Source organism: Hyaena hyaena, unplaced genomic scaffold (assembly GCF_003009895.1).
Source record: "Hyaena hyaena isolate Hyena2069 unplaced genomic scaffold, ASM300989v1 scaffold_444, whole genome shotgun sequence".
NCBI classification, from domain to species: Eukaryota; Metazoa; Chordata; class Mammalia; order Carnivora; family Hyaenidae; genus Hyaena; species Hyaena hyaena.
In genome coordinates this window covers 1,442,460-1,459,180 of record NW_024081078.1, presented here as the reverse complement: position 1 = coordinate 1,459,180, position 16,721 = coordinate 1,442,460, and the positions used below count along the sequence as shown (strand labels likewise).

The 16,721-nt window shown below is 43.3% G+C and overlaps 1 protein-coding gene across 1 annotated transcript; it reads right to left on the bottom strand.

Moving 5' to 3' along the window:
• Nucleotides 1-9,336: 9,336 nt before the first annotated feature.
• LOC120246017 (WAS/WASL-interacting protein family member 1-like) lies at nucleotides 9,337-16,346 on the bottom strand. Its single transcript, XM_039253303.1, has 4 exons — nucleotides 16,229-16,346; nucleotides 15,875-16,016; nucleotides 11,762-12,619; nucleotides 9,337-9,590 (listed from the first exon to the last, which is right to left on the bottom strand). Exon 3 carries the CDS (start codon nucleotides 12,605-12,607, stop codon nucleotides 12,053-12,055), a length of 555 nt encoding a protein of 184 aa, XP_039109234.1. The 5' UTR covers nucleotides 12,608-12,619; nucleotides 15,875-16,016; nucleotides 16,229-16,346; the 3' UTR covers nucleotides 9,337-9,590; nucleotides 11,762-12,052.
• Between the last annotated feature and the right edge of the window lie 375 nt (nucleotides 16,347-16,721).

Below are 16,721 nucleotides of genomic sequence, written 5' to 3'. Positions count from 1 at the left end.
AAAACTTTTTGTGAGTCTCCTATGAATCTTCCTGGGGTATACTCCATTATCAAAAGCCACACTTATAGATCTGTTTGAGATACCCCTTCTCTACTTAGGGTTTCTGCTGAGATTACTGAAGGACTGAATTATTGAAATTTCTAGGGATTTAAGCTAGAAGCCCTCATGTCTGACTGGATGGCTGTCTGGAGTCATAAGATCTTTCTAAGGTCTTAGGAAAGAATTTTACAACCTTACCCTCATTTTTATACCATAATTGCCTGGGAATGCCTGGACTTGATCTTTGTTCAGAAACTATTTCTTTGGGGGTGTCTGGCTAGCTCAGGTGAAACAGCAGTCAACTTGATCTCCAGGTCATGAGTTCAAGCCCCACATTGGGTGTAGCAATTACTTAAGTAAATTTAAAACAAAACAAAACAAAACTTAAAAGAGAAAAAGAAACCATTTCCCTGTTTTAGCATTGTTTCCCATCTTGAGAAGCTGGCAATTTCCAAGACTAACAAGTATTGGCTTTTTTTTTTTTTTTTTTGGCTTGACAGTCCTTCCTTTGGCTTTTTTCCCTCATTCCTCATATTTGACTATAAACAGGAAAAAGAAATCAAGCAGCACCTTGAACACTGTGACTGAAAATTCCTTAACTAGGTCATCCACGGTATCAGATATATATTCTAGTTCCCACGTCACTTCAGGTGACAGTGTTACTTTACTTTCTGCCACTATATTAAAATGATCCTTGTTTTCTAGCCGTGGAAGTCACGCATCATCATTTCCACAATATCCTATTAACTACTTAGGTTAATTTTATTCATTGTGGGAGGGGACTGCAAGAAGATGTCAATTATAGGAGCCTAGAATCATTGGGTTCATTATGAAGGCTGGCTGCTACATCCACTAAAATCTTTGATAATTTAATTTTTGGAGTTTCTACTAAGCCAGCTTCATCCATTTTGGCATTTATTGGTTTCTTAATCTAAAAATTACCTGTATCTGTCATTAAACTCCAATTGTAGTTTCAATTATGTATTCCAACTGTTTTAAAAAAAAATTTAACGTTTTTATTCATTTTTTGAGAGACACAGAGAAACTGTGAGCAGGGGACGGGCAGAGAGAGAGGGAGACACAGACTCTGAAACAGGCTCCAGGCTCTGAGCTGTCAGCCCAATGCAGGGCTCAAATTCACAAACAGTGAGATCGTGACCTAAGCTGAAGTCGGATGCTTAACCAGCTGAGCCACTCAGGAGCCCCTGTGTATCCCAACCTTTTCAGATCTTTTCAAATTTTAATTCTGCCATACCAACAACACTCCATAGCTTTGAATTATTGATAAGTACGATAGATTATGGAATTTTAAAAATGTATTTCACTGATAAAAATGTTACCAATTTATAGGTTCAGTTGATAAAATAAGTACACATATCTTCACCTACACCACTATAGAAATGACACATATGTTTAATTCATTTTCTGTCACATATAAATAAGGGTCCATTTTTCCTGTGCAGTATGCTAAACAGTGGGCAGCTCCAAATTTATCAGGAATTTTAATATATTTTGAAAGATTGACCAATTAGGCAAAATCTTCAAGAAGTGAGAACTGAAGAGTACAATGTTTTAAATTCTCTAGTTTGAAAAACCTGAACACTATAAGTTATATGCTAACTTTCTGTGGACAAATTATTAGCCTTTGGCAAAATTATGAGATACGATAAATTCATTATCCTTTCCTCACTAAAACTCCTTAAGAATAGAAACCATGTATTTGCAATTGTTTTCTCCCATTGGACTTAGCAAAATGCTCCAAGCTCATAGATCCTTAAGAAATACTTTTTAACTGGTAAATTGGTTAATAAATTATTAACAGATCATGAACTCTCCTCTCCGAAGCTTCTTGGTACCCAGTTCCTCTTGCCTGTACCAATTACCCTACCAAAGTCTTCCCTCAATGTTCCAAGCTGATAATCCTTTTCAGTCTCCCTCTATTCAATCAAAATTTAACTATTTTTGATAAAGAAGAAGTTGAGCCACCTAATAACACTTAGGGACATTTTATTGTCAATGTCCGAATCCATATCAGGGTGTCTAATAATGTGGATTTTCTGATACAGTTGACAAATAAGTAAAAAGTTTTGAGCAAGCTTTTGACTGCCTTACAACCAGGATAGGTTGCCATCAATTCACTTTTTCAGTGAGATCAGTCTTAGTTGAACATGTCAATTGTTGAATTCTCTATCAGGAAAATCCAAATATTGGGATTCCAAAACTATATTTCTCACTAAGTGCCTTACCATGATTCCTTTTCTTGTTCTCCTAACTTAGGAAACTGTTCTTTAAATGAATAGCATTTCCCTATTTCTGCTAATGGGCTCATCATTCAGTCAATTGTATAAACTCAAAAACTTTGTTGAATTTGTCCTTTCTCTAAGCCCTCTCATCCAAAGTAGTCTTTTGGCTAGCTTTCTCAGCTCTACCTTTTCCTTTATCTCCAGCATCCCCCAATTTAAACCTTTTAGTTCTTTTTGCAGTGTGGTTACACATCCTTGTCATATTAACTTACTAAACCACAGCATCTATCCATTCATTACTCGGCTCAAAAACCTCACTCCCATCTACTCAGTCAGTGCCTACACAATGAACTCCAAACTTCTGAGTCTAATTTTCAATGTCCACCACATTCTAGTTAAAATTTAGCTTTCTAGCTTACTTCCACTACTTTGACAGAGTGGATTTTTTTGTCCACTAAACTCATTCCACATCTACCATTAAATCTCTACTGTACTTTTTCCTGTACCTGAAATGTTCTCCTTCCACTTCTGTTAAAGCCTTGCCCATCTTTAAAAACCAAAATCAAAAGTTATCTCAAACATGATGCTTTAATCCTTCCAGCCAGAAGTATTCTCACTCTTTTCTGAAAGTCCAGTTTACTCTGTACCACTCCTAAGGTACCTACTGAATTCTAACTTAGCGTTCAGTTATGTGTTTACATGATTTATCTCTCCTTATATATTTTCAGCTCCCCGAGAACATAGGTCGTATCATTCCATGTGTAGTATTTAGCACACCTACTTTATTTAGAGGTGCTTTTTCCTGAGTTGGAACCATCATGGGATGACTTGTTAAGTATTATACATTGATTTAGGGTGGTGAATATCAACACAGTATAGTGTGGTCAAGAGAAAAACTGCTGGAAGTCAAACAATGCCAAATTTAAATTTGGTTTTACCAGTTTCTAGTTACATGATTTGCAGCCATCGATTAATCTCTTGGCATCTCAGTTTATTTGTAAGATGGGAACAAATGCCAATTTCATAGATTTGTTGTCATCATTTACAAGGTGTTCAGTATAACACACTTATCTTAATAAATAATTATTACCTTTCTCCCTTCTACTGTATTTGAAGAAGTGTTTGACAGTTTTTTATTAAATACACGAACTATTTAGAACACAAGAACATTATGAATTATAATTTAAATATGCATATATATTTAATAATTAAGAAAAACGTTAGAAGGGTATAGAAGACAGGATAAAAATGGAAGAACCAAGTAAGGAATCAAAATAAGTATATTTTTCAAAGTGAGCAAAAAAAGTTAATTTTTGAGATAAACTTATAGCCTTAACTCTACAGAATACACTGGGAATTTCTTACAATTTTCTAGTGAGAAAAATCTAGTTATCTATTTTTAATTGTAATAGTTCACATCTTAGATTACATATAAAAATGTTTAATACTGTAGCTTATGGGAGGCCCAGTCAGGCTCCAGATTCCCAGCCACTGGGGAATTTCTGTGCCAGACCACCCAGGACGAAAGTGAGAAGTTGGTACCTTTGCCAGTGTGGAAATTTCTTCGGAAAAGAGCTTTAAGCTGTTGTAATCATTTTCCCTCAGGAAGAACGAGGTGGAGTGGAAATACATAAGAAATTACTGGACAAACACTAATTGTCCAAGTTTCAAGGTAATAATCAAATGTGAAATTAATGCCTTTAGCATCACAGCTCTCCCAAACTTCAGTCTGTTTATACAGATTTGGGCTGGCTTATTTCAGTCAGTTTCTTTGGAGGACACAAATGTATAGGAATAAGGCTAGAATTTCAAGGCAAGTCACGCTATTTAGTTATAGTTGAATTGGGGTTTTGTTCATTTTTTATAATCTTTCTCAAAATGTCTTTAGAAACAAATCAAATAGTACTACTGTGATAGCATTTACCTTTGAAATCTTGTTTTCAGTTTCTTGGGATAGCCTTTCACTATAAAGCCAAAGAGACATCCAAATAGTGGTTAAACCTGGAAAAGGTATAGAAAGGTGCACTTAATGAGAGTCTTTGCTCATAACTTTTTCTTCCTGGAAAAACTAATATTTGACATCTTTTATCTTTAAAAGTATTATCTCATCTATAATTAGGAACTGTATGAAAAATCTAGTTTCTTGGACTAATGCAGAACAGATGTTTGTAAAAGTGCCTGAAATATAATAGACTTTCAATAAATAGTATTGTGTTGGCAAAAAAAGTTAACAGGTGTGTGTGTGTGTTTGTGTACACAACTCTCCTTCACCCCTTCGACACTTCCCAGACAGTGTTAGCAGAGGGCACTAGAAGATGAGATTTTTCTTCTTACACTGATTCCTCTGAGGATCACCCAAACAATCTTAAATCATGGTTCCAAAAGCACTTTCTTCTACTCTCCTCAGGGAAGAAGACATTTATGGGGGTAGGAAAAGGGACACTCTATTGAAGCAAGAATTCTTTTGGTTGAAAGTAACAGAAACCCAATTTTAGTGGGACAAAACCAGGAAATAAATACTGACCTGAGTAGCAAAATCTCAGGAAGGGCATGGAACTCAAGGAACAAGAAACAGGGACTCTAGACAGGCTAGACTCTCTCTCCATTCAACTGTCATCTGTGCTTCTCTCTGAGTCAGCCTTCTGTCTTACCAGAGACCGCAGCCTTCGGCCTTGGGGAACCTCACTTTTGATATCTCTTTATGAGAGGACTACTTCTCTCTCAATCTCACTTGAAAACTCCCAGAGAGGGACCAAAGGGCCAGGCTAGGTCATATGCCTCCTCTTGTGAACAGAGAGACCATTTCTATAATTGGCAGCCTCCATTAGAACAATACAGTTTAAGTAAAAAAAAAAAAAAAAAGAGCATTTCCTTCAAAAAGAAGACACTTCTGTTTCCAGAAGGAGAAAGTGCTGGGCAAACGAAAGAAATATTCTTAAATTATACTTTTAAAAATCAGAATTTTATTTATTAAATATAAAATAAAATACAATTTTCAGTTGCTTCTTATTTTCTTTAAATTTATTTTTCTGTCTCAGCGTTTATCTCATATTTCTTCTATCTCAAATGTTTCTCTTTGTTCTTTTTTTTTTTTTTCCCAAAATGTTTTTCTTAAACAGCATCACTAAGTCCTATCCTTTCCTTCCTTCAAATCTGTGCTTAAGATTCACCTCCTTGGACTTCTGGTAAAATTCAGTAAATTAAGTGGCGCCTGGGTGGCTCAGTCAGTTAGGGGTCCCCTTCTTGGTTTAGGCTGGGGTCACGATTTCACAGTTTCTAGGTTTGAGCCTTCATTGGGCTCTATGCTGTCAGCATGGAGCCTTTGGGATTCTCTCTCCCTCTTTCACTGCCCCTCCCCAACTTGTGCTGTCTCTCTTTCTCTCAAAATAAAAAAATAAGCTTAAAAAATCAGCAAATCAGATAGATTTATCTCTATTTTCCCCCAAATGCTATTACAATGGTGCGGGTCGGGGGAGAGAGAGAACCCTTAACTGCGAAGAAGTGGGAAGACTGTCATAGATAAAAAGTGACAAAAACTATTGGAAGATAGGAAGTCCATATGTAGTGGATTAGTTATATACTGCAATGTAACAAATTACTCAAAATTTAACTTCTTAAAACAATAAATATTTATTATCTCACTCAGTTTTGAGGGTCAGGAATCTCGGAGTAGCTTAGGTTGTGGTCAAGTTAGTGACCAGGGCTGCAGTCAGTTAGACAGTTGGAGAATCCACTTCCAAGCTCACACACATGGCTGTTGGCAGGAAGCTTCAGTTTCTCACTGTAAAGAAATGCTTTATGCTTGTGAAATACTAACTACAAAGAGAGGAAATGTAATAATACAATAGAGAAGCTAGCTGATGCCACCTAAACCAAGTAAGCAATGTAACATCATGAAATATTGTTTAAGCAGGCATTGTGTGCCTAAGAACACAGCATGACTTCTGTGATATTTTTGAATATCACAGAAGATATGTAATTGGAATATAATCACATGAAAATATCACACAGGCGCGCACGCACGCGCGCACACACACCAAACTGAAAAACATGCTAAAAAATAACTAACCTATAATCTTCAAAAGTCTTTAGTTCATGGAAGTGTGTTATGTGCTTTGATACAGGCATGGGCGCACACAGAAGGGGTACCTTGGCCTAATCCAATGCCAAGATGTCAAGGAAGTGTTTTCCAGAGATATTTAAGCTGATACTTAGAGTTAGCATTGAAAGTGACAATGAAGGGTCAGGAGAGGCAACAAAGGAAGAAGCAGGTCATAACGTACAAGACCAAGGAAAAATCATTTCATAATATACCAACTGGTGTGTGTGTGTGTGTGTGTGTGTGTGTGTGTGTAAATTCTTTCTTTAATATTTGCAAGAGTTTGCTCCTTTTCCTATCATATCTAAAATGTCATAGTTCAAGGGCACCTGGCTGGCTCAGTCAGTAGAGCATGCAAATCTTGATCTTGGGATGTGAGTTCAATCCCCACATTGGAGGTAGAGATTACTTAAAAAAAAATAAAATAAAATGTCACATTTGAAAATAGCTTAAGAGGTCATACCTATTACTTTAGTCTAAGAAACGTGTCTTGAGGCACATGTGGAAGAGTAGAACAACTTTGCCCTTGATGGTCTTTTACTATAATCATCATTTTTTCAAACACTAACCATTTCATAAACTAACTAGGCAACATTATTTTCATAGCACTCCTAATATATTTCCTTAATCTATGTCTTTTATGAATGGCATTTTCTAATGACATCAACAGAAAGTAATACAGAAGACTGAATTCTTTTACAGTGGCCGTTTAGGTTGGCCTGATCTGTCAGACTGTGCCTGGTTTGAGTCCTATTCTCGGCCTGATCCTGCCACTCACTGGCCAGGCAGCCTGAAGCAAGTCACTTCTGAGCATCAGCTTCCTCATCTGACAAATAAAAACAAAACAGTATCTATTTTATAGGATTGTTGTGAGAACTGATTGAGATAATATGTGAAAAACACTTAGCGCAGTGCTTAGCTCATAGAAATATTCAATAAATCAGATCTTTTGCACCACCCTATAGTTACATTTAGAAAAGATTATACATAAAATCAGGTCAAAATATAATGGCACAAAATACACTTAAAGTACTGTGAAAATAATATTGGCCCATTGTTTCTTGAGTGTGTAGATCATTTTTTTTAAATTGATGATTAGAGTGCCTGAACCAATCAAAGGTAATTTGTCTATTATCACATCTTACAGTTTCCCACTCATCTTCCCCCTTGATTTTTGGAATCTTCAGCTCTCTAGAGTGGCTTCTAAAGAACAGCAAGGTAGGGATGTAGAGATGGTGGCACTGTTAAACTCATCTTATTGTAATTCTCTGCCATTTTAGCCCCCACATTTATATATTTGTTTGTTTATATATGTGTGTGTCTGTTTTTTAGCATAATAAAGTATGAGGGGGGCACTTGGTGGCTCAGTCGGTTAAGCGTCCGACTTCGACACAGGTCATGATCTCACGGTTCGTGGGTTCGAGCCCCGCGTCGGCCTCTATGCAGACAGCTGGCTCAGAGCCTGGAGCCTGTTTCAGATTCTGTATCTGCCTCTCGCTCTGACCCTCCCCTGCTCATGCCGTCTCTCTCTCAGAAATAAATAAAACATCAAAACTTTTTTTTAAATATAAAAAACCTTTTTTTTCTGGCATATAACGAGAATTATAAAATGTTTCGTACTTGTCTTCTCAACAGTAATGCCAATCTTCTTACTGTTCTGGTGAAATGTATTTATTGTTTATGATAGCAGTTGGCAAGTGGGGGGTAAATAGGGTAAGTGATCTAGGAAATATTTTGCCACCAATAAATTAATCACAAATATTGGAGGCTTATGGGGCAATAATTAGCAGAAATAAAAATAACTGTGGTTTGTTTGGTCTGACTTTAGTAGAATCTGATTGCATTCATATTTTTTTGTTGTTCTAGGGTTGACTAACATTTTTTATTTAACTTTTCAAGTTCCTTATTATCTCTAACTATAAAGATGAAAAAAGAATTTTGTCTATATATTGTGAAGCACTATGTTTTACAATATATTATGAAGAGTGAAATTGTTAAGTGTGTAAAATAATTGTGGAGATTGGAGATCATAATATCTTAACCAGTAACATGATCCTATATCCTGACATTATAGGCTAGATACATCTGTCATCTATGTGCCGCCTCTGCCAACCACCATATACACATCTCTTTAGTGTCTCCCTCACCACATATTCTCCAAGCTATTTTATTAAGAAACATTAAACATTTTCCACTATCTTACAAGCCCTGATGATCATCCTAAGAATGATGAACGATTTGATTCATTATCCTAAAAATGCTCTGATGTAATAAAACTGATGGTAGTGATGATAAAAAAAATATTAAGATGAAATTTCTGCTGTGGAATTCTTTCACATATCTGATTTGTTGAGAGAAAATTAGAAATGAATTAGAATTAGTCTGAGATTTAATTCATGCCAGTTCAATAGATTTTAATCTTTGAACTTTGATCTTTGTGTACAAAAGTTTTAATTATGCCCTTTCATCAGTCGGCATTTATTGAACACCTACTATTTGCCAAGTATTGTTCCAGGCTCCCAAAAAACGCTTAAAAGAAAATGACCCCAAAATCTCAGCTCACACTAATCCATCCCACATGGTAATTGACAAAGGAATAATCTAGAGTTTTCAGGTATGGGAACACTGAGTGCCCGGAAATGAAATTTAAAAACTAAGAAGGAAGAGAATTGTGAGATTTAGAATTATCTCTAAAGGAGATTTTGGAAGAAGTTACAAAGGAAAAGGAATCAAAGAAGGGTGGTAATGGGACAAATCTTCTGTGGAGACAGACAACTTTCTACTAAGTTCTAATCTGAAAATGGAGGATGACAATGAAGTTGCTTTCCAACCGTAAAAGGCAGAAAAATCACTCCCATAAATACTGCTGAGCCAATAACAATAGGATATAGTACAAGAACAACAAATAGCTCTATACAGAAAGATGCAGAAAGTAAATCATGTTAGCACATAAACTTCACACCCAACTGTATCTTTATTCTTTTAGAACACATAATTTTGACAACCCGCCCAAGTCTACAGGTGGTAGTTTCAGGCAGAAGAGGAGCTTCCAAATTGCGAATAGTAAACCGAACTGAGATTTACCACCTTGCTGGTCATAACGCCAAGGGTGATGCTTCCTGGGATGAAAGGAGTGTGTTCACTGACCCTTCCAGGATATGCAGCCAGCAATGGGGCTTTGTAAAAGAATGTTCACGGTCCCTCTGTTGCTGTGAAAAAGACATGTATATTCCGATGTTGCATGTTTTACTTATTGGCCCTGACACCTTTATTGTGCATACAAGCACTCTATACTTATGAATACAAATAGTTGACAAGTAGACTATTGATTGGATAAACCACTTTTTCTATCTGGAGTTGTAAGCACTGCAAACAATCGGAAGCCTTGTCAAAAGAGGAGACAAGTAGAGGATAATCCAAGAGCCAGAATTCTGGGGAGAGCCAACTGAGATGGAAAAGGGCAAAAGGAGAAGGAGGAAACGAGGATGGCAGGAAATAAAGAGAAGGTAAAGAAAAGCGATGTGAAGAGACAGACAGGTTTCTCTTGTCCATAAAGCTGTGTTGATAGCTCTTCACCTCTGTTCCCTGACAAGGCGATGCATGTGAATGCAGAGTCCAGCAGAGACTTGGGGCTGCCAGGCGGCCGCCACCACTGTGGCCTCATCTTTCCACCTCCAGGGTGGCACCCCACCCAAATTCCTTTCTTGTCAAACTTGTTTCCAATCACCCAAGCCCTCTAGTCTATGACCTCTTGGTCAAACTGTCTGTTACCCAGGACACAAATAGATTGAGAGTGTCAGATAACATGGTAATTCGATGGCGGAGAAGGCAGTTTGAGTGAACACTGCAATACCCTCTCTCTTATCCCTTTCCCCAGCTACCTGCACCTTTAAAAGTAAATGTCCTTTTTCCACCTATGTTTCTCTGTGTCTCTAAGTCACTGTAGGCCAACTGAGCGTGACTCATACCTCTTTTTATTTCTTTGCCTTGATGTGTTCATTCCCTCTGGGGAGCTAACTGGTAGAACATTTGAGCCAATTCTATTTTTCATGGAGAAGTGGGGTAACACAAAGTTGGGTGATGACAATCTTGGGTTGTATTGCTCTTTGGGTTCACACAGATTACTGTGTGCTCCGAAGGCAGAGCACTGATATTATATGAAGTGAGGAACATTCTGTAACAACATCTTACATTCAAAGTCATTTCTCCTAGAACTAATACAAATTATATGATATTCACCACATGCTTGATGCCTGCTGAGCCTCTGAAACCTTGTTTCCTGAATGTCACTGTTGCCAGTTTCTACCTCCTGCCAGAAATTCTCACAATCACTGAACAGGCTATAAACACACTAGAGAAGTGGTTTTTTAAGAAGCTAAGGCATGACCATGAGAGTAATGGAATGATGCACAGCTCACACCAGATGCATACACCACCACAACCACTTTCTCACACTCCTAAGTACAAAGATTTGGGTGAGTGCTCTCAGTAAATATTATGGTGCTTCAATGAACAGGTCACAGATAGACTCCAATGTGTGGGTGGGGAGTAGGGGATGTCCTGTTAAAGAAATCTTTACTGAGAGGTTATTATGGGCCAGGCACCACATTTTGAGGAAAGCAGCTACTCCGGATAGAAATAAACCAATCATCTCAAGAAGTACAATTATTCTGCAGGTTGATTGACAACTCCTGAAAGCTTTATATAACATTCCAGCTTTCTATTGCTAGCACCTAACTTTCTCTCTTTTCTTGAATGGGCGAGAGGGGAATGGGGAGGTTAGACGGAGGGAGCGAGAGATGTACAGATGGAATCGCCTTTCTACTCAGGGATTTACCAAGCACCACGAGTTGCTAACGATTCCAGGTGAGGGCATAAGAAATGAGGAGGTGCGCTCTCCTGAGTTCTTTCCCCGCTGTTATCTTTTCACCATTTCTGTATATTTGACTGGGCAAGTGGGTTTAGTCAGTACTTATATTTAAAAGTAAATAAATAAATCAGAGTCGGAAACAGGCAGGGCCCAGGCGAGGGGGGATGGGGATGCGACCTGAGGCGGGGATTTCAGCTGCCCAGCTGGCCAGGGCGAGCGTCCGGGCGCAGCCTCCCGGCCACGCACCCTTCCCCCCGCCCCTGCCCCTCGCACCGCCCACCGTGCGCCTCCCCTCAGGCTCCAACCGGCGTTTGCACAGCTCGCGCTCCGCTCTCTACCCGCCCAGCCTGCCTCCCAGGGTCCGTCCGCAGCGCCAGGGCTGGCGGCCGGTTCCCGGAGTCGACCGACCAGCCTGGGGTCTCGACCCTGCGGGCAGCGTCCCCTCCTCGAGCCTCACGTACTCCCAACTAACTCTGCTGAGATAGGAGAGGCTGCCCCAGACCTGCGTACCTCAGGCGTGAAAGGAAAGGAAATTCGATTGCGTTAGAAAGCCTAAACATCAGGCCACTCGAGGAGAACGGCGGGTTCGATAACCCCGTCGCCCCCGCCCCCACCTGACCTCGGCCGCGGGCGGCTCAATGCTCCCTAGGAAGTGGATGCCAGAAGGGTCTGTGCATTGGGCCGGGGACGCAGCCGGGGCAGCTCTAGGCGCGGAGCTCTCTATAGGTCCTCTCTCCCAGGATCGGATAGATGATTCATTTTTATATGTAACGTTTTACCCCACTCTATAGCTCCGCCTAGTTAATGTTCAACCTCGGGGCTTCGAGAGGCAGCTCTAGGGAGGCAGGCAGGAATGACCCATTCAAGGTATATGGCCGCTCGGGAATGAAGGCACCGAAGCCCCAGAGAGGGTGAGGAGGGAAGTGGCGGGGGTGCGGGAGGGGGCCGCGGGTCGGCGGCCCGGGCGCAGCCAGGAGGCCGCGCTCCTGCTGGGCCGCGACCGCCCACGACGCCGCCGCCGGGGCCGGGCTCGGCGCGTGCGGGGCCGACGTGCGCGCGGACGCCGGGCGGGCGCTTTGCCCTGGAAGGCGCCGGCGGCGAGGCTGTGCGGCCCCAGCGTCCCGGCTTCGACGCTAGCCGGCCTGGCGCTGCCGCTTGGGGACGCCGGAGGGAGGCGGGCCCGCGGCGGCAGCGGAGGATTCGATTCCGGTGGTGGTGTCCCAAGGGACGTGCGGACACTCGTGAGGGGACACGAAAGGGGTTCCCGGACGTGCGGAGGTTGCCGTCTGGGCTGCCACTTCTCCCGGTGCCTTTGAAAATACCGTCAGGGTAATGCGAAGCAGCAGGACTCGCCATCGTCCTTTTCCCCTTGTTGCAGGGCCAAAAAAAAAAAAAAAAAAAAAGAACATTAAGATAAAGCAGCTGTCCTGGTCAATAGAAGGCGGTAGGACACGGCTTGTCCCCGATACACAGTTCAGGCGCTTCAGGGCGGCCCAAGGCGAAGCTATCTCTGGGGGCAAGTTCAGGTGGAGGGGCGGCACCTAGGGTCCTTCTAAGAGCTGGGTCACGTGGCTCCCGTGGATCTACGAGTCCAGAAGGTCCTGTCAGATGTCCCGACTGCCGTCCCTTGGAGCTCGGCGGCGGACAAGGCAGAGGTGGGGGCGGGGTGCTGCCGGCTGGGGAGGGGAGCTTCACGCCATGGAGCTGCAGCCTAGAATTCGCAGGCCCGATTTTTTTTTTTTTTTTTTTTTTTTGCCTGTCAAAGAAACAAACAAGACCCTGCCTCATCAGATAAAGAGTGGCTCCTAAGATTTCACGGATTTTAAGCGAGGGGTGGAGGCGCTAAGGTTAGAACACTGCGAAGGAACATCGCCCGAGGCCCGCAGAAAGAGTTTTACTTTTTTTTTTTTAATTGATATTACATCATTTTCTAACAAAATGACCCGTCGTCTGTAGCCTTGGGCTCAGGCCGGCAAAACCCTTTCCTCGGTACTGGGGATGGCCTGCGGGGTCTCTTCCTCTGTCCACACTAGCGTCACCCACCCACCAGCTACCCGCACACCGCCGGATTGGTTACGGTTACTCGTCCGTAACCAAACACAAGCGGCCGCGTTAAGTGACGACAGAGAAGGCCCCGGGAGTCCATCCCCGAGGACAGAGAAAGATACCACCAGGCTTCGAGTGGGTGCAGCCACTCCACCCAGATACTCAGAGAAGCAGAGTGGAGGGGGCTGTTGACATTAGCCGAACTAACGGGGAAAGAGCCCAAGAACCGGGTTGCCACTAGTCCGGGCTCCGCGTCACATTCGGTACGCTTCCCCACTGCCTTCTCAGGGACAGCTGTGACAGTTCTAGGTCTCATCTCCCCAGAGGGGCGAGGATAAGTGTTCCTGCCCAGGACTGCGTGCCGGGGGTCCCGCGCTGCCACAAACCGTCGCAGAAGACAGAAAGGCTTTGCTACTTCTGGACGGGTGAAGCATTGATAGTCCTGGGGCTCTAAGGAAACCATCCCAACCAACCTTAGCTTTGCTTGGTATATGAGGTCCCAGCAGCAACGGACCATTTTCTAAGTTGATAGAACAGGAAAAAAACAAGAACGAACAAAAAACACTTTGGAGTGGGTAAAGACAGGAGAGTGGGAAGATTGGGGGGGGTGTGGAAAAGAGGGCAATGTTGGGTGGGGGAACACCTTAAACATTTTTGCAGGAAGATCAGGAGAACTAGGTCTGGAAAGATCCATCAAAGTCAGAGGGTGCAGACACACACCCTGCTCTGGGAGGACCCAATCAATGAGTTTCAACTTCTCTTAGCCCTTCCCAGAGAAGTAAAAATAAAATGCAACCCCCCCTACAACCCTCCAAAAACAAACACCTTTACCATACGTCCATTACAAGTTTTTAAAAAAATGTTTTTAAAGAGGAATTTAGATAGTTCTTTTAGTCACTTTTTTGGCTTGGTAACTTGAGCCTCAACTATCTCCTGTTTTCCACAATTGCTACTGAACTCTTAATACATTGTTACAACAGAAGCAGCAAGTAGTAGGTTTCAAGATCTAAAATCAACATTACATAAAATGCATAAAGTGCTCAGAAGTGAATGAAGTTATGCATCCCACAGTAAATTCTGTTTCCAGCGTTTCAAATAGAAAGTTAACAACGAGAAGGCCTCCCTTCGTGGGAGGTGGGGGAGAGGGGTTAGGAAGCAGGATGATAAATAAACTTTTAAGAGGAGAGTAAAATTTCCCCGCTTTAGTCTGCTAAAACCTGAAAAAGGAAAATTAGTTGTGTCTAAAATCAGATCTGTACTTAACCCATTATTATTATTATTTTAAAAAATCTCTTCCTCAATTATCACTTTCTCAAGTTCAGTTAAAATGCAATTGTCAGAATTAGGGGCGCTGGGGGAGGAAGGATAGTTTTTTAAAAATTCCTTCTGAAAATCTGCAAGAAATTTCTCCCGTTTTACTTCGAGACCTCGCTTCTCTCAATCAGCCACGTTCCTTGCTTCCCGTTGCGCCGAGATTAACTGCTGCTTGCCGGGGGGTTTATAAATCAATCAATAGGAACTCTATATTCATAAAGGCCTCTGATCTGATTACAACCTCTCCTCCCCCCACCCCCGCCCCTAAAAAATTTACATCGTCTAGCCGGGGACTCCCGGCGTTGCCTGCCTCGTTGACGAAGAGTGGCGGGCGGGAGGCTGGCCAGCCCCGGCGACGGCGGCGAAGGCGCCCGTGGATTAGGATGTGGATTGCAGGACAGACCTTTGTTTGGTCACATTCGCGATGCGGGGTGGGGGTGGGGATGGGGGAGAAAGGTGGGGGGGGGGAGGTTATCCTCCTTCGAGAACGCGCCAGGGTTTATAGACTCTCCTTAAAAGAGCTGCTTTTCACAGGGTTAATTTATGGGGCTTTCGAGGAATACTGGGACTTTTAAGATGCTCTTCATTTTCCCCCTCATTATTTGTTGTTGTTGTTACACCCCTAAAGGGACTCCCGGGTTTCAGCACCACTCAGGACAAGGGTGGGGGTGGAAGGGCGAGAAGGGCCGGGAGGCGAAGGGGAGGGTCTACCTCCAAATCAAGACGCCTTACACGACCCAGGTTGCCCGACACAGTTTTTAAAATTAAATTTCTGACCAAATTATGGGCAGTAACACTCAGATTTAGGACCTGGGAGGAAGTTGAGACAAACGTGGGCTACACGCACCTTTTCCCAGGTCTCCACCAGTTTGAATTCGCTCCTAGGGGAAGGAGGCGTTGGAGGCCTTAGGAATTTTAAACGTTGAAAAAGCGAGGGCAGGCGGGAGAGAGGGTTAGAGTAACAGGTGAGGGGTGGTTGTTGGGGGCAGGGGGAAGGGGAAAGCCCTTAGACCGCGACTTCTCAGCGTGGGGTTCCTGCCGCAGCACCCCCGCCCCGGCCCCTGGGCGCGCGGAGGGCTGAGGCCTGCGAGGCCTGGGCCCCTGGGGGGCCGGACCTCCGCTCGCCATCTTTGATCCCTAGCGGAGGAGGTCGGTGTTCATGCTATAGATTACCTTAAAGGTTCCTTTAAGCACTTTAATACACAACTAGCTCAGAAATCATTAAGAGACCTAGAGAAGGAGAAAAAATACCCTCACACTCACCGGTAATAAGTGTTGACATGCAGCAAAATTCGATTGAGTGGAACCGAGGTGGTGGCAGCAGCGGTGGCTGGAGGGGGACCCGCGTGGGAGCGGGAGGGGCGAGAGGACCGACTCCACTGGCTCAGGAACCAGGCTTTTCTCCCTTGAAGGGAAAAAGAGGTGCAGAAACGGGTCGGCGTGCGAGTGGGCATGGGTTTGGGAAGAAGTGGGGGGGTGGGGGTGAAGACGGGAATTCTTCTTTCTGGAAGTCCAGGGGAAGGAGCTGAGGTGGGAAAAAGGGCTTCTCGTGCGTCCCGAGTCTCCGCCCCCCAGCCCGCACCACTCAGGCTGGGGATGGACCGACTCTTCCCAAACCTCGACTTCCATTTTTGTTTTCTGGAGACTGATTTCCTCGAAATAGAGTTCTGTTTCAGCCAGCAGACTAGGCCCTCCCGTATCCAGCTCTCCCAAGTCTCTCTTGGACCTGCAGGGGACGCACGTCCTCCCGGCAGGTCCCGTCGGCCTTTCCAGCCCCCATCCCCAAATCCCCTCTCGCAGTCCCCTCCCTCCCCTGCCCGGCCGCCCCTCCCCCCATACCGGGCGGAGCTCGGGGAGGCCCGGACCGCTGGGCTCCGCGGCTTCAGGAGCCAAAGTCCGCCCGTGGGGACCGTTTTCCTCTCCACTGCTCTCAAGTGAACAACAAGGACGGAGGTGACCCTCGGCCAAAGGGCTTTTATCTGCCCCCCACTGCCGCGTGATCCCTCCGTAGGTTAGAGGCAGAGCTTAAAAAAAGAAAGAAAGAAAGAAAGAATGTTAATGTGCATTGAGCACTGATCTTAAATCGGGGACATTATCTGCGATCTCTCTA